This window comes from Vitis vinifera, chromosome 14 (assembly GCF_030704535.1).
Source record: "Vitis vinifera cultivar Pinot Noir 40024 chromosome 14, ASM3070453v1".
Classification (NCBI taxonomy): Eukaryota; Viridiplantae; Streptophyta; class Magnoliopsida; order Vitales; family Vitaceae; genus Vitis; species Vitis vinifera.
The window spans coordinates 5802772-5821331 of NC_081818.1; the positions used below are offsets into that span (position 1 = coordinate 5802772).

An 18560-nucleotide genomic window follows, 5' to 3' on the forward strand; every position below is an offset into this window, starting at 1 on the left:
ATCTACGACTTCAGTGTGGGAGTTTGTTTAATTTTGTGATGAGTGTTTATTTGTTTGGCTTAATAATTTCATGAGACATAATGAGGACATTGTGTCTGCATGAAGTAGGAGAGGGGGTGTTTGTGATATCACACATCAGATAAAGGAGAAAGCTCCTCACATCATATAAGTATGAGTCCCTTTTAACCATATAGATGCGTTTTAAAGCCGTAAGAACCTCTTTAGCTCCAGAGTGGACAATATCCACATGGTTAAGAGCAGGTCGTTACCATCATACCTTGTTATACTTATAACTAATGTCAAATTCTCATAACTAGAAGTTTTGTAGATATGTAAAATCCTTGTAACTTGAAGTTATCCGAGAAATTATATTATACTTTTCTTATAATTAGAAGCTATAAAAATATAACCAAAGCTATGCATACTTTATATGAGGAGAAATTATGTAGAAATTTTACACATAATATTTTGAACAAAGGGCTCCCTTAAAGCTACTTCATATGAACTGTCAGGTCCACTAAGGACACCTTAAAAGAGAGCATATATTATTTCATATTCATATCTCACAGATCCAGATTCTTCAACCTATCAGTAGCAGTAGATCCCATTCCCACTCGAGGGCTTGTAGTTGCGGATACTCTATATCTCTAAGATAGAGTTGATGCCACAGATGTAGAACTGATACACTATAAGAAAATTACCCAATTAAAAAACCACCCCATCAGCTAAAACAACCTAAAGTCATATGAAAGGTATTATTCAACATTTTGTCATAGAAGTTACACAAAACCTACTAACATTACTTGATTATTTTTATTATGAGTTTATGAGTATTTGTGTAAAGGTATATCATAAATATTACATATTATTCTTTTTTTTTTTATAGCATTTATCTTATTAATAAAATAAAGTTATAGAAGAAAAATATATTCATAGCTCAAAGTTATGTGAAAACCATTTTATTGTCACAATCTAAAAATAATTTTATTTATTCTCAAAGCATGGATTAGCTTTAGAAAACTATTAAGTTCTTGTATATATTCCTTAATTTACAATCAAAATACAATGTTCATATGATGGATTATGTAGAAATTTTATTGGTAGAAGTATTAAGTTATATCAATCATACCTATCATAAGCCCTTAATATTGAAATCCATGTCAATGGCATGAAATATAACTAAAAGTGAAACGATAGGAGAAAGTTTTATAGCTTCCTTAGAATTATGAGGGTGATTGATATGAATGTGACAGGTGATGTACTCATTGTATACCCAAAAAAAAATCATGAGATATTAAGCCTTATTTATAACATGAAATTTCCCATAAATAACTCAATTATATAGTAGTCTAGGAAGGACTTGATACAAGTCTTTTTAATTGTAGCTACGACTTGTTAATATTGATCCATAAACATTGTTATATATATATATATATATATATATATATGTTTGAAGTAAACAATTTAAAATTTCATATGTATGAAATTCTTGAAGAATTTGAAATACTTGAAGCAAATAATTTAAGACCTTATAGCATGAATACAATTGAACTATAACAATCCTTGTATGGATTAAAGCAGTTTAGACGCATATGGTAGAACTCCCTCAATGAATATCTACTAAGGGAAGAATATATGAATACTACTATTTGTCAATGCAATCGAATTTACAATTGTATGGTTTATGGATAATTTGAATCTTGTTGAAACTTTTGGAGAACTCACAAAGACAATTGACAATGTGAAAAAAGGAATTTGAAATCAATGATCTTGAAAAGACAATTTTGTTTCAACCTGCATATTGAACACTTCCCAAATGGAGTATTAGTTCATCACTCAACATATATAAAGAAAATCTTGAAGCACTTTTATATAGATAAAACATATCTATTAAGCTCCCCAATAAAGAAGAGGAACCTATTTCATTCTAGTGAAAATAATAAAGATTTATGCGGTTTTGAATTATCATTTCGTAGTACAATTGAGGTAAACGTGTCTCTTGCAAACTATACACAAACTAGATATTGCATTCTCTATTAATTTGCTAGCAAGATATAACTTTACGTACTCTCAAAAATATTGGAATGGTACCAAATATATGTTGCATGGAACTTTTGATGTGAGCTTATTTAATTCCAAGGAGCACAATCATAACTATTAGGCTACGCATATGTTGGTTATCTCAAACTGGTTGATGAGTTTAAAAAAAGAAACCCTTTCTTAAATATGAAGAATGATAGTTACAAAATTACAAGATGCCCTCCTTGAAATGAGCCCCTTTTAATAATTGGAGAGACGGATTTCAAAGTGTCTTAGTGGGTGGGGAGCTCTGTCAACTGTTCTTGTCATCACATCTGGTACACAGCCATTTCAGGGCAGAAACTTGGATCAATAGAGCTTTGGTTCTGCAATGACACAAGATTGGTGTTAGTGAGGTTGAGCCCCTAAAGATGGAGGCAGACCTAGCAGATAGATCTCTACTGTCCGTCCTTGTTATCATTTGGCTTGGAGTTAATCGACTTTGTTGGTCTTAAACTAGCAAGAACACCTGCAATAAGGACATGTTCCTGTTCTTCATTACTTTAGAGTTCTAATGGAGGAGAGGAGGTGTTCATACATATGAAATAAACTAGAATGGCAGAAACAATGTGTTCATGTAAGAAGTCCACAATTCAGATGAAATCAATCGAGAAAAACAGAATCTGGATTACTTGAAAGATTATAACCATAAAAATAGTAAAACTAATCATGTTATTCGTCGTAGAATCAGATTTAATTATACATGAAAAGAACAGTTCATTGGCAGAATTTTTGTTGATTTACTGTTAAAGAAGAGACTAAAACAAATTAGTAAACATACCAATAAGGGTGGCCTCCAAAGACAGAAGCAAGACAGTCTACTGACTTGCCTTTCCTGTCTGTCTGTGAGTGCAAGCATGTTAGTATGTCTCTGAGAAATTTAGTTAGAGATAAATATTATCAAGAACCAATACAACATGAGAATAAAAATTAATTGAAGTCATTTCTTTTGAAGAAGGCCCTTGTCACCAATAATCACCACAGGAGCATTCCCCATTGCTGAAGTGGTGGAATCGATTAGCATCTCTCACTATAATTTCTCTCTTAACTATCTTCGATATGTATTTGGTCACAGTGTGGCAGTCTCCACATACACGAAGATTCTTAGTGATTCTAATCAAGCTTCCAGCTGGTGTAGTTAAAAGTCCGAAGGCAATTGCCAGTCTTTCGCTGTGCCCCCACAGCATTCTCACTTTCATTTCCTCATCCACATCACGGAGCACACAACTGGTATCAGGCACATACCCAGAAGTCTCCACTGCTGATCTTAAACTCTCCAAGAAGTGGTAAATTTCTTCCCAATTTGGATGTGAATTGTCTCCAGCGAAAAAGGTATGGACCCAGTTTCCTGTTTCAACCAGGCTATACCCTGGTGTTTTCTTCAGCCCACGATTCCTCATTAGGCCTCGGATGTAGTCCACCTTGTCCCATCTCCTTGCTTCAGCATATATGTTTGATAACATGATGTAAATTCCTGGGTTCATGGCGTCTAAAGCAAGCAGCTTATCAGAAGTTTGTATCCCCAAATTGATGTTTTTGTGAGTTCGGCAGCCACTCAGCAATGCTTCGAGAACAGCAGTACCTGGTTGAAAAGGCATTTTTTCAATCAATGCCTGGGCTTCTTCGAAACGGCCTGCTCGGCTAAGAAGATCCACCAAGCAAGCATAGTGCTTCTCTATAGGTCTAATGTTATGGTCTCTCTCCATGCTATTGAACAGACTGATCCCTTGTTCAACTAGCCTCGAGTGACTACAAGCAGATAAAAGAGAAAGAAAGGTAGTTTGATTTGGCTTGAGCCCCTCCTCAATCATTTTATGATAGATGCCAACAGCTTGATACCCATGACCGTGCATACCATAACCTGTGATCATAGAATTCCATAAAACAACATCTTTAGAGATGGATCCATGGCTGAATATCCTCTCAGCTAAGTTTATCTTTCCACATTTAGCATACATATCTACCAGAGCTGTCATGTTCACTATATCAAAAGCAAAGCCCAACCGAAATAAATGACCATGGATACTTCTTCCTCTCTTCAGAGAGCCCAAGTGGGCGCAAGAATGAACTAAACTAACGAAAGTAACAGAATTGGCAGCAATCCCCTCTTCTTGCATCTGAGCGAATAGTCTAAGAGCATCCTCTGCGTGCCCATTTTGTGCTAACCCGACCAGCATAGCAGTCCATGTAATGACATTCCTGTCTTTCATCCTGTTGAAGACAAAAGTTGCCTGCTTGAGGGAACCACACTTAGAATACAAATCAACTATTGCGGTGGACAAGATGAGGTTGGATTCAAAACTCCTAATAGCGCAACCATGGAGGATCTTTCCAGTTGCCAAGCTTGCTGTTTGAGAGCAGCCCTGAAGGAGGCTAACTATGGTTGTCAAGTCAAAACCTCCACTGCTTCTTACCAATCTATGAAATAGGTCAAATGATTCCCCCACCAGACCATTTCGAACACACCCTGAGATCATGGCATTCCATGAAACCAAATTTCTAGTAGGCATCTTATAAAATACCCAACGAGCACTTTCGATGTCTCCCATTTTGCTGTACATATCAACAAATGAAGTAAGCACCAAAATGTCATTGCCCAGTCCTAATCCAAGCACATACCCATGCATACATTTCCCTAGTTTCAAATTCCCAATCCCTCCACAAGCTTGAATCAAGCTGGTCATTGTTATAGGACTTGGCTTAATTCCAGAACCATGCATCTCAAAGAACAGCTGAAAAGCCACATCAAAACAACCTGCCTGCACATAACCACCGATGATTGAATTCCAACAAACAACATCTTTATTGGGCATTCCATCAAATACCCTTTGTGCTTCACCAATTTTACCAAACTTCACCAAAAAACTAATCATTGAACTCCCCACGAACCGGTTCTTTTCCATCCCTTTTTCTACTGCACTACTAATAATCTCCATACCCATTTCATAATCCAATGAGCTCGCACACGCCTTGAGTGCAAATGTACATGAGCAACTATCAACTTCTAAATTGCGAGATCTCATCAGCCCAAACAACTCAAGGGTCTCCCTGTACCGCCCACTCTGCAAATACCCACAAAGCATAGCATTGCATAGCAAACCTTTTGGTTGAAAAAATTGATCAAACACGTATCGTGCAGCTTCCAAACTACGCAAATCAGAGTATGCCTTAACAAGTTTTGTAGCCACAAATTGATCAGTGGACAAAGAATTGGTGATGATTTGGGCGTGAGTTGACTTGACCCATATAAGATTTTTCGATGATTCTCGCAATAGTGATAGAAAGTTGTGGATAATGGTTGGCAGTTGGTTGAATTGGCCATCTTTGAGAGGATTGCAGGTCGAAAAGGGTTTGTTGGCTATAAAATGAAATGGAGAAGGCATGAAAACATGAGATCAGATTGAAGGCAAATTCGATTTTAAGCAGTTTCTTGTGCCGAATGTTTGGTTTCCATAGCTTAAAAACTCACCCCCAACTAAGCCCAAGTAGTTGAATTCTACTCAATCGAGTCGCATTTTGCCTTAAAGATTAAAAAAGTTCATTTATTTTCTTTTCTGCACATTGTCCGCGACCAAACAGAGCTCAACATTGAATCACCCACATGAACTCTCCAAGAACCCACCTCATTTAGATCCAACAAACACTGCACATACGACAGCCAACTTTCGTTTGGTTGGTGAGAACACAAAGGAAAAGAGACCTCGATCCCCACATTTATCCGTTTTTCCAAAAGCAGAAGCACACCCTGACAGAGCAATCGTTGGCAACAATCTTGGCAACATTCATAAGATTGATAACTCTGAGGATGGAAGATACCACATACGATTACACACGATCATAGGAGATTTTGCTTAAGTCGCCACGAATGATCTTTCCTCCATTTCTTATTGTGCATTACTTCCATATTATTTTCTTCATACAGTGGAACCATGTATACCGTTTTAGCCTAAATCTGATTGTTCTCCCAAAAATTCCTTTTAAAAGCTCTTTTATATCTTCTTTCCAATGCAACAGACGGATTATCATTTGAAGTTCCCCACAATTGTCAAGGAAAAAATAGCGTCACGAGAATTCTGAACTCGAGATGTTAGAAGGTGCAAAATCAATGGTGCCGAAGTTGCTACAATTGCTTTAGCGGGAGCTGAAGTTGGTATTGGAAACGTATTTAGTTCTTTGATCCATTCCATAGCGTGAAATCCATCATTGGCTAAACACTCGGTTGGTTATACCATTTTAGGCTTTGCTCTAACTAAAGCTATTGCATCGACTATATTAAATGAGTGTGGATTTTGGGGTTAAGGGAAAACTGGAAGAACAGTTTATCAACTGGTATAAAAAATGCCTCCCATAATGGCCTTTCATACATATTACCTACCGAATCAGGAGTTAAAAATTGGCTGCAATTGCCAGTTATGAAGTCCACATCCTGTCTTGGACCACGGTAGCTCTTCTCATTCTTGCAACCACCATGCCCAGCAGCCAAACCCCCGGCTTCAGCCTCAAGCTCCTCCCCACATACTCACCTGAGCTATCGAAAAATCTCACTCTAGAAGAAAGGCACCAGAGAATTGCTAAACTGTCTGTAAAGCACGCTCATGGACTCGGATCAATCTCTTCCGTAGCAGCTATCAACTCCAGTAACAAGGTTAAGTCCTACCAAGATTGCCCTTCAGGTGACTTCTATGTAGTCATTGTAGTGAACTTGGCCATTGGCACACCCCATTTCCGGCCTATTTGGTTTTGGACGGGCAGTGGATATATATCGAGACAGGAAGGAGCAATGGAACAGTATCTTCAACGGAAGTATGGTTGGGTTCCTCTGAGGGGAGTATCAAGTACCAACTCTATATGAAATTTGCTATGGTGTGCATGCTGGGAGATAATGGTTCTGATAAGGAGCTGATCATGTGCTGGATTTTCGGACCCTTTTTTCAAGTATTTGGCAATTCTTTCTGCATGGTTATGAGCTCCAAGGATGAATCAGGGCCAAACCTCTAGGGTCATTTCAGCAGGCAAATCATAGGTTCCTGTTCGATCTTGGAGAATCCTCAGTGTCATTTGTCCCAGAGAATTGAAAAGATTATGTAATTCTGTGTCACTTGAGGAGATCAATGTCCAAATAAGAAAAGCTTGCTCTTCTATAATTCTTCATTGATCATCATCTCTGACCATGAGTGAAGAGCTTTACAAATTCCAAGCAACATTAGTACTACTGACGGAAAGCATGGTTCTGATGGCAAATGTAATAACAGAAGCTACATGGTGTTGCATTTGCACCGTATCATGGGGCACAAGCCTGCAAGTTGCCAGTCCCCTTAAAAACATGAACAAAAATAAAACTAATAATAAACACCTTTATAAATTTAACACATTTTACAAAAATGTACTTTCTTACAGTAGGGCATAACAGGTTTGAGCCTCTTTATCTTAAGTAGAAACTCAATTCAATCTGAGTTAGGCGGAAATGGTCTAACTCAGATTTTCAAACATATATTGATGAACCATTCATTTTATTATATATAGAATATGGAATTATTTGAAGCGCCGGCGGCTCCTGAGCCACAGCCATAGTAGCGATAGTCCCTCAGCATGGATACTACCAAAAGCTTAAAAAGAAACAAAGATGCATTTAGTATTTCATAGGCTGCTTGTGGATCATATTTGAAGCTTACCAAGGTCTGAACTAGCTGGCATGTCTTCTTATTCTGCATTTTTGTTCTCCCTATAGGGTGGCAGTCCCTCCTGGCTGGAACTTGGAATTTTTCTTGCAGGTGGAGCAGAGCAAACTGGTACTACTGTTCTGATTTGAACTGCAGGCGCCATGGCTCTAGGAGGCCCTCTTCCAAAGTCCATTCTTTCAGGCCTAGGTCTGAATGAATATGGAGGAATTCCAGTCCTCATTCTTGGTGGGGCAGGCATCTGATTAGCCAAATTCTGTGGTCTAAGCCCTACTGAAGAAACAGGGTCCCCAGTTCTGGTCATCACAGGAGCTGCCACAGTTGAAGGTGGTCTAGAACTTCTGTAGGAACTCAATCCTGGAGGATGATAGGGTCTGGGGTTAGATTGAGATGAGTCAAAACCATGTGGCCTTTGCAACTGGAACTCAATGGGCCCTAATCTGGAATCCACACTCCTACGTGAGGTCCAACCAAATTGTCCAGGTTGGTTCCTTTCGAGTTGAACAGAAGTTGCAATCTTTCCTCCCAGCTCTTCAGTATTCTGTTTGTTATCCTCCTGAATTGGTTCCTGGTTTATTGCTTCAGTATTATTGTCACCAAGAGCAGGAGAAACTGAAACCTCAGATGGAGAAAACTCGGATCGTTCTTCAGTTTTCTCCTCTATCTCTTGAATAGTCACCATGGACCTGCCCCTCATTGGTTCAGGAACCAAATGGTTTGAGAGATAGAATGATGATCCAGAAGCAGCAATTGAAAATCTGGGTCCCATTGTAATGGGTTGTTGCACCTCTGTTGGAAAGTATAGACAGTGATCTGGCCGGAACATAGACTGCATAAATGGAAAAAAGTGAGGACTGGGTTGAGGAGCCAGTGGGACGGGAAGTGCCAACAGACGGTTCTGCAGCTGTGCTAACTGTTCTTGCTGCCACATTTGGTACATGGCCATTTCAGGGAAGAAACTAGGATCGACCGTACTTTGGTACTGCATTGAACATGAGATTGGTGTTTGTGGAGTTGAGTCCCTGCAGATGGAACCAGACCTCTGCTGTCCATGTTGCCGATCATTTTGCTTGTTGTTCGACTTACTTGGTCTTAAACTTGCAAGAACGCGAGCAATAATGACCTGCTCCTGTTCTTCATTGCATTCAGACTCTACTGAAGGAGAGGAAGGTGAGCCCCGTTGAGACACTAATTGAAAAATGTAAATAACTCAGAACTGGAAGAAAGAATATAGGTATAAAAGGCCCGCAATGCATAAGAAATAAATCTAGGAGAAGAAAATCTAGAATAGTGAAAATATTTCAAATAAGAAACAGTGAAACAATTAACTATAAATAATATACATCATGTTGGTAGTTTTAGAGTTAAATTTGATAACAGTAGTTGATAAAAGGACATGGACATAAAAAATATAGTACATAAGGAGAACATACGATAGTCTACTGGAAAGAAAATTAGGAATTCAAATTAGCAGGCTCACCAGTTAGACTGTCTACAGAGGCATAGGAACAGGACAGTCCAGTGACTTGAATGACTTTCTGCTGTGTGTGTGTGCATGTTTAGTATCATGTTTACAGACAGGGGGTAGGGGTGCCTCCTCATCAAACAGGGGTTGATATGCTATCCATTGGGGTGGTCCTCCGTGACTCAATCAAGTGAAGAGCAAGAGAATAGGGTAGGTTGCTCTGAACGTAGGATAACAAAAGAAAGGCTACTTATGGATTTACATTAACATGAATGGGAATTTGGAGAACCAAGAAAATTGGTTCCTCATTGGTTTGTGCAGAATCAATATTCAAGTTTCAAGACTCTAAGTAGTTGATCTGAATCGAGTTCACACCTTAAATTTTATGGGATTGTGTATGAAAGCCTCAGAGGGACATCCCTGATTGCTAAGGTGAAGCTATCTGGTCGGACATCATGGGAAACAAACAATGGAAATTATTAGGATGCACTAGCACAACAGAAAACATGATCTAGGAGAGAAGTGGAATGGAATATGGAATTCAGGTAGCCAAATCCAAATAGCTAGGTTAAGGTTCAGTTAAGCTCACATTCTAGATATAGTTCATGATTACTAATTGCAAAGAAATGAAATACTTACAAATTTCTAACATAATAATGTTGACCTCAAACATCCAACATACCTTGACATACTGAGAAGCAAATCCACCATTTACCTTGTTAAAGATTATTTATGAGTGTATATTAGGGTTATTATAATGGTGCAATATATATATATATATATTTGCTACTACAGTTTATTATTTTCTAATTAATAGCAAAAATGAAAGAAGGGAGAAAACACATTCTCTTCTCCTATTCCTTGTTCTTTAACTGACCTAATAATAGTCAACATCAAACTCAAAGCTGCAAGAGTGCCCTGATCATATAAAGACACATTGACTATGGAGAAAATGCATGCATTGTTTCACCCAGACCAAGCAATGCCTGCTTTATTATATAAAACCAGAACACTCTGAAGAAAAGTTATAGAGAAAGTGATGATGCATACATTTTCTCAAGGCAGACCAAGCAGTCATGGCTGCATTCTTCTGAGCTTGTTTCTTGGTTTTAGCTGCTTCCCCCGTAAAGCTCATTCCTGCTATCTCAACCGTGCATGAGAAGACAGGAACATGGCCTGGTCCAGATCGAATAGTGGTATAAACTGGAAGGTTCAACCCAGCTCTGTGGGCAGTCTCTTGAAGCAAATTCTTGTAGACTCCAGTTTCATCCTATGCAGCAGAAAAATACAAAACATTTGATTTGCTAAGTAAAATCCATTTTCCAATTTCATCTGGTGCATCATATTAAAGAATAACACATCATGAAAGGGCCCATCTTAAAGAGGATAATTTATGTCCATTATGACCAGGGAGGTGAAAAAAGATTGTTATCATCTTCGCTATGCTTTCTCTTTTTCTTTCTCCAGTGCCTTATTGTAAGAAAAATTAAGTTGAGATTCCTTTCTGGTTTCAACTAAATACAAGCTGTGGAAAATTAAGTTGAGAATCCTTTCTAGTATCAAACAAACACAAGTTGGCAAATATCAAGTTGAGAATCTTTTCTGGTTCAACCACGTACAAGCTGGGTCCAGAAATCATAAATGAAGGCTCACCATAGTTTATGGTTCGAATGACCAAAGATTGTGGGTTTGCTAGCAGGAATATCGGGCCTTAGTTCTTGATATGGTCCTCAGATGGAGATTTTAATGCCATCACATACTAGAAGGAGAATCGAGGAAGCAAATACAAGGAACATTTACATCTAAAATGAAAAATTCAAGAAACATCTCTTTACATTCCTAATAGCAACCATTCCCAGTCATAGGTAGGATTATTTCCTCTTTTTCTTTTTCTTTTTTTTTTGATCAGAAATGAAGAGAATGTATTAATAGAAGAAAAGATAGGAGAGAAGGATGAGATACAAGAGAAGGAAGAGATACAAGAGAAGGATGAAAACATTTCCTCTTTTTCCAACAAGGGTAAATAGAAATCCCTACCCATGGCCATCAACCCATCGGCTTTTGTGCCTAAATGGGACCATAATCAATCATATTTTGAAAATATGTAGCTCAAACACATTCCTTCAAGCCTGAGTTTGAGAAATGGATGTCAAAATATGGAGTCATAAAAGGGAAAGTTTAAGCTCAGGAGAAATCTACATCTTCTAAAGGTTATGACCAAATACTGGAAAAGAAAGTTTTGGGGAATTTAAAGATCCAAGAAATTAGATTACTATTTTTTGTTTCTTTAGCAATTTCCACGTGGCTGACATAAATTTAACTTAGTGTAAAACCCTACTATTTGAAGGCATTCCTCCATGGTTTAGCCTCATCAACCAACAAAGATTACCTCTCATAGCCATTCCTGTAACATGAATTTCATGAAAATTCTTGCAGTAAACGTCATTGGAAGTCTGAGCTTTCTCAACCCTTTTACTGATCCACTCTATATTTTTGTTCAACGATCAATTTATTGAGTCGAAGTGAAAAGTAGACAAAAGGATGAGATATTCTTCCTAAATATGCAATCTAACCAACAAGGGAAGTGAAGGGAAAAAAATCTGAGAACTCAACTCCACTAAAAAGGAATAGATTAAGCAATTAGAAATACCATCCCCTTCAAAGGATAGTAACTGCAAGGCCACCAATTTAGCCAGGAGATCCGTTATATAGTTTGCTGAACAAGGGACACAACAGAAAGAAAACCCAATTCTCATATCAATATCGTTTACGGGGTGTAACTACATTTTCAAACTCCCAAATCCTTTTTCTCCTTTGATACCCAAGAGATGATAGTAGCAGAATCATCCTCCACCAGAAATTTAACATTCATAAAGGTTTTGCCTATAGGAAGCCTTCCAAAAGGGAAAAAGTGTCATCCAATGGATAAAAGAAGAATCTCAGCTTATTATCACTGTGATATCTAAATACAACCCTTATCCCCAGTTGTCCTGTATTTACATAGAGCAACCATCAAATTTCAACCGGAGGATGCCCACCAGAGATCCCCACTAAGCTTGAACCTCCAAAAGCTTCTCTTGGTGTTGCAGCCAAGGCTTCAATGTAGCAAGATCAAAACTCATTGGTTGACCTAAGAAAGCATCCAAAGCATATGCAAAGAGGAAGAAAGAAAGTGAACTTATTGCACATGGCTTCCAAAATCTTCAAACTATTTTTCAAAATTTTGGCATTCCTCTAAAGCCAGATCACCCAAATGGTAGTGAGCTAGATCACTTGCTGCACCACTTGCCATAAAACTCTGCCCATGGATCAACCACAAAGCTCCAAAACACTATGATCATGCCAACCACACTCCTAGGTGTAATCCAATCAATCCTAACAAATCTAAAAACCCTGTGCCAAAGCCTAAACACTTAACAGTAAAGAGAGAGATGATCACCCACTTTGCCCCAACTCAAACACATAACATGTTAATCAGGGTTGAGGGCCTTACTTCGTCCCTTAAACTACATCATGCCAATGGTGTTAACCTTTTTACCTGTCATCGACTAAGGAAGACTTTGACTATAGGTCTTTGGCTAACTGAGTAAGACTGGCTGGGTTAGAGCATGTTGGATTCCACAGGAACAATAGAACGACCAACTTGAGAAGGAACCCAAGGAAATAAAAAACTATAACCTCTCCTCAGGAGAAAGAAGACAATATATACACATGTCGTAAAGATGAAAAAAGCACAAAGAACCCAATGATTTCATGATTGGGTAAATTAAACAGAAGTTAAAATTCAAAGACAATGAAGGGGAGAACTGTTCAAGGGTAGAACCAATGGTGGACTTCATAGGCCTTGAAATTGAATAAAGGTGGGGCAATTGAGATTGAAGAGATTTGTTCCCCCAACAAATCTTCCCAGAAAAGGTTTTCTTGATCCATCACCAACTGGATAAAAAATGCGAAGAGAAAATATGGGTAATAGCTTTCCAAGTACAATGGTGCAACCACCTAATTATGGTTAGCATCTCAGCTGTTCGAATTCAAACCATAATGATCATAATAGATCTGTTTCATAGAGCATCACTTTCCTAGGAAATCTCAATAGCCACTTCCCAAGACAATTTTATTTTTTTACTTCAATTTATCAGCTTTAGCACCTTTCACTTGGGCTGCAATTTGTGTCAGTACAACCTGAGAACTGACTGCCAACTCCACCTTCAGTCAGTTTGGTTTCATTTTATATGCACATTTAGCTCAAGCTTGGTACAGTTTCTGATTGACATGATATTTGGCAGGCACAAATGTCAAACGTCTAAAATTAACATCAACTTAATATAGGTTTTATATGTTTATAATGCAAACCCCATTTGAATTTCATATTTCAAGTCATTTTACTATAATTAAAACTAAAAAGGAAAAATAACAATGAATTGGTGGTGAAACCTCCAGATCAATAAAATCTCAACCCCACTTCTTGTATTCAGCACATATACATATTGGTTCAGGTTTGGGTTGAGAAGGATATCAGATCAGTTCAAACCACGGCAACTCAAGTTACAGACTACTTAATATTTATCAATTTGATTGCAATTCAATAACCACCTAACACCATGGAAAAACACCACCACCAACCATCATCTCGCAAATTTTTAGCCAACATTTCCATTTTTCTCCATTTTATCATTATCAATCATCACTATTTTTTTTTCCTTTAATCAGAAACAGCATACCAAATTCCCATTGTGGAGCATTCCTTGTAATCAATCGTAGACCATGCCTTGTATATAAATTTAGTTGTATCAAAGTTATATTTATCTAACAAGCCATTCTAAATTCTCCTAATTTTAGGACATTCCTTTACCATTTCTTTTCTTAGTCTCATCAATCAAAATGCCACCTATGATTGTCATCCTATAAGGAACCTCATCTTGAACCCAAACAGCTAATTCATCCACCATTTGTTTAACAACTCTTTCTAGAAGAATTTTCCCCCAAATATAGAAGTGGAGAAATGTTATTCACAAAGGAAATCTTGACACAAAAGAGCATGAGATACCCTTCCCAACAAGCAACTAAATCCTACCCCTGAGTAGAACCCAACTAAAAGCAAAAAGCTCAAGACCAAAAATAAACCTACTCCCTGAAAAGGTAGAATGACAGGTCCCTAGTCTGACAGAATCAAATTAAGACATATAGTCTCAAATTCCTTGGTAAGCTCACAGAAACCTCAAAAATTAAATTTGATTTTTCAACTCTTCTAGAGATGTTTTATCTGTCCTAAAAAATCATAATCCCCCGCTTAGTCTAAATCATCCACATAATAGCAAGAAATGCACAATGCTAAAGAATGCTCATACCACCCTCCTGGGTTTTGGATAAGCAATGACCAGCATGTTTGGAGTTGCTCTTGAATGGCTCATAAATTACCTCCAAAAATGAAAATGCATTGCCGCAAGCTATCAGAAAATGGTCAATGGAGGAACATGTAATTAATAGATTCCCCATTCTGTTGACAAAGAATGCAATTGTCAAGGTCAATAGCTCTTTGAGTTCTCCCAAATTGAAGCATATTGTTAATATCTACCTTTATGAGACTATAACCATTTGGCCACTTTGTTTTCAGAGAACACACTTGTCAGGGGTGATTGCCCTTTGAATTCTACTCAATGGGACAATATTGTTAATATCCACTTTCATGTGACATTGCCCATGTGAAGACTTCAAGAAGACGAGAGGGTGGGGGGGAGGGGAGGAGATTTGGTTGGAAGTGGTGCAATTTAGAGTTACAAGCTAATTTGTCTGGATAAAACAAGTCAAGATATTCTTCTTAGAGATGAAGAGAAAGAAAGATTTTAAAGAAAAAGAACCTGATATGGCTATAGAACATCTCTCACTGAGGAAGATAGGGATAACACCATGTTCTCAATGGATCCTAAAAAGGAAGCAATATCTTCTCAATCCATAGGTTAACAAGGTTTCCATGGAAGTTGAACTGCCGTGATCAAGATTTGTTGGAGAAGGAAGAAGGCTTGAAGCCTCTGAAGTACAAAGAGTTGTTAGTTTCATTGCAAGATTACTAGGATTTAAATTCAAATATGGATCTGCTTTTGAGCCATTATCTGAGAGATATAAATACTTACTTTGCGTTCAAATTAGAAATCTGAACTCAATAATCAATCATTCAGTGTTTTAATGCGAGAAAACACACACATGTAGGGAATCAAATTCCACCTAGTGTAACACAGTGATACTTTACAAATTACACCATTCATGACTTCATGTGGGAGGGGCTCATGCTTTGCAAAGTTCTTCTCTTTCATGAGGGTAATGCATGGTAAATATCTCATTGATTGGATGTAAAAAGCCATCAGATCCAAAATCTGCAATTTCTTTTTATAGAAATATTAATGTGAGACTCTAATAGAGCATTCTGAGGATAGAATGGCCCTCAAACTTGAATTAACTAGGCCTTTGGTATGCCTGATAGCATGAAATACACACATAATCCAACAATAGGCTAGAAAAAGATCTCTGAGACTAGCAAGAGAAGGAAAGTATTTCAGCTGAATGCTTACCAAAACTCTGGCAGCCAGAGCTTTAGAAGGGCCTCTGTTTGCAAGTGTGTTCAGAGCAACTTCAGCTGCAGCATGTTCTGCCTGTCTCAGAGTAGAGCAAAAGCTAGGGCTTTCAAATGTCTCTCCATTGAAGTTAACAGTTGCTTTAAATCTTGGGGCATGATCTGGTCCTTCCCGGATGCATGAATAAGATGGCAAATTGAAGCAACTTCTCTGAGCCAACTCTTGCAATTGGTTTTTATACATGCCTGTATACATGCCAATGTACATATAAAACAAATGAAATTAGATTTTCCCACTTTTAAAAGAAGACATAACAACAACCACAAGTATCCCCAAATCTCAGTGTGTTGACAAAAATCCTCCAACTGAACAACACTATGTTGACAAAAATGCAACTTAAAATTCAATGTAAAATGGAAGGAGAACCCAATCCCAACTTACACCACTGTGTTTTCTGCTACAAATGTATAGCAGCCATACAGGAAGCATACCAGCTACACAAAAAGAAAAAGGGAAAACCGAGAAGAGGAGAAAAGGTAAAAAAAAAATTGATGGGAAAACTACAATGACTTAGAAGGAAGTCATGCATAAGTACTAAATTTATAAAAATTCTCTGCAAAAGGTGGTTCAAAGAGGGAAAAATATCATATGAAATTGTCTTCTATCCCTTTAAAGAAATTCAGTAACCATCTATTTGGTTCCTGAGACAGCAGGGAAAAGAAGAAAAATGAATTTCTGAATCTTGCATAGTCATTGTTCCGAATTTCCATTAAAAAGAGGAAAATTTCAGTAAACCAAACCAAATGATTGTATGAGGCTCAGCCTGATGAAGATTCTAATTTCTCGTCTCCATAATTTCAAGTCTTTCTTTTCATGCATTTTCTCAGCAAACAAACACAGTATCATAAAAAAGACATTGAAAATCAACATAACATCAATTCATAAAGAAGAATTCAATAGACAGATAAATAATTCCTTTTCCTGTTTGGTTACCAAGGAAAACTAAGACGAACACAGAAGTTGAAATCTCATCTCAATGATTCGGTTTCCAAAAGCTTAAAAATTCACCTTCCAACTTAACCAAATAGTTGAATTGCCCTCAATTCAGTGGAATCTTGCCTTGTCGGATCACAAATAGTGAAAAATCTAAGACTAAAAAAATTTACATTCTTTCCTTTTCCGCATTTTCTCAGCAACCAAACAGAGCTTAAGATAGAATCAATCCGCATGAACCCTCTAAACCCCACCTCATTAAGATCCAACAATGACTGAATATACCGTAAGCCGCCCACCGTTGGTCGCGGAGAAAATAAAGGAAAAGAGAAGAAAACTCGATCCTCACATTATCCATTTTTCAAAGTGAATAGCACACTCCAAACTAAGTCAAATAATTGCATTACGTCACTCCCAAAGCTTTACTTCCTTTTCTCAGCAACCAAACAGAGCACAACCCCAAACCCACTAAAAAAGAAAACCCTAACAAAATGAAAAAAGTAGCCCAATAACAAAAGTGACAAGCGTTTGAAACTCTGGAGAAAGAGACTGACCTCTGTGGTCCTTGAAATTGTGTGATTATTAGGGAGTGTCAGAAAAATTTTCTCAGGAAAAAGACGGAAAATGTTTTGCTGAGAAAATGAAGTTGAGTAACAAACTAAAAATTTTCACGCCACTCCAAACTCTCTTTATTTGAGTGCCGACGTAATGTAACCACTTACATCTAATATTTACCATGTGTCCAAACTATAGACTTCCAAAAGAAAATGATTGTGTTTTTCAATCATTTTGGGTCTTTTTTTTTATTTTTATTTTTTATTTTTTTTTAATTTTAAAATATTAATATTAATATTAATATTATTATTATTTTAATGAATATATTATTTTATTTGTAAAGATGTTAATTATTAGGCACACAAAATAAATAATTATAGTTTAATTTGCAAAAGGTATTAAAAATATATAAATGGAAATTACTATTTATTAATTATTAATCAATGATTATTAATTTGTTAAATAATAATGACAAGAGCCATGAAATATGATCTTATTGAAATAAATATCATAAAAGATCTTATAATAAATTTAGATAATAATCTAAAATTATACATAAAATAAATAATTGTATCTTTGACCCATTTGGTAGAATATTTTTAAAATAGTAAATTTAAAAATATTATTAATAACCGAGACTATCTATGAAACCCGAGTAAAGACATATTTAGTGAACTTTCCTTGTTTGAAAGTATATAGGTAAAAAGAATTTAAAACATAATAACATAAATATTAATACAAAAGATATGAAGTGAATAATGTTTTTAAAAATTTAGTGTTAAGTACTTTATTTTATAGAAAATTAGTAAATAAGCATGATATTAATTTCAAAATTAATTTAATAAATTAGTATAACGTTTTAATTTAAAAGATGTTGAAATGATAAAGGTAAAGAAAATAGATCGTAAAAGGTCTTCTTTCCTTTCAATTATCTCGTAATATGTAGAATTAGTCACTAACTTAATTGTACCCGATATTAAATCCAATCCTAGAACACAATGAAGAGGTTCTTCTAGCCTATGTGGCCCAATACAAGGCACACAAATCACTAGCTTATTAAACCAATTAACACCCTAACATTGGTATTTAACCTCAAGGCATATTGAAGTGACTGAGATATTATGAAAGTAGTGTGAGATGTGTACATGCATTCACTGGCCAAGAATACATTTGGTGGTAATTTTAGGAAATATTTTTGGATTTTCTAATACTTGGAAACAA

At 36.7% G+C, this 18560-nt stretch overlaps 2 protein-coding genes across 4 annotated transcripts; both read right to left on the reverse strand.

Annotated features, from left to right (window-relative positions):
* Positions 1-2133: 2133 nt before the first annotated feature.
* LOC100255557 (pentatricopeptide repeat-containing protein At3g12770-like) lies at positions 2134-7316 on the reverse strand. 2 transcript variants are annotated; one of them, XM_059742523.1, is made up of 2 exons: positions 2861-7316; positions 2134-2405 (listed from the first exon to the last, which is right to left on the reverse strand). In XM_059742523.1, exon 1 carries the CDS (start codon positions 5460-5462, stop codon positions 3045-3047), a length of 2418 nt encoding a protein of 805 aa, XP_059598506.1. In that variant the 5' UTR covers positions 5463-7316; the 3' UTR covers positions 2134-2405; positions 2861-3044. The 2 variants fall into 2 exon arrangements, with proteins under 2 accessions (XP_059598506.1, XP_059598505.1); XM_059742522.1 differs by having other exon boundaries at positions 2134-2548.
* Positions 7317-7413: 97 nt separating this feature from the next.
* On the reverse strand, positions 7414-17486 carry LOC100245249 (double-stranded RNA-binding protein 2). 2 transcript variants are annotated; one of them, XM_010661657.3, is made up of 4 exons: positions 17339-17486; positions 15789-16036; positions 10273-10492; positions 7414-8945 (listed from the first exon to the last, which is right to left on the reverse strand). In XM_010661657.3, exons 2-4 carry the CDS (start codon positions 16032-16034, stop codon positions 7780-7782), a joined length of 1632 nt encoding a protein of 543 aa, XP_010659959.1. In that variant the 5' UTR covers positions 16035-16036; positions 17339-17486; the 3' UTR covers positions 7414-7779. The 2 variants fall into 2 exon arrangements, with proteins under 2 accessions (XP_010659959.1, XP_010659960.1); XM_010661658.3 differs by having other exon boundaries at positions 16860-17486.
* Between the last annotated feature and the right edge of the window lie 1074 nt (positions 17487-18560).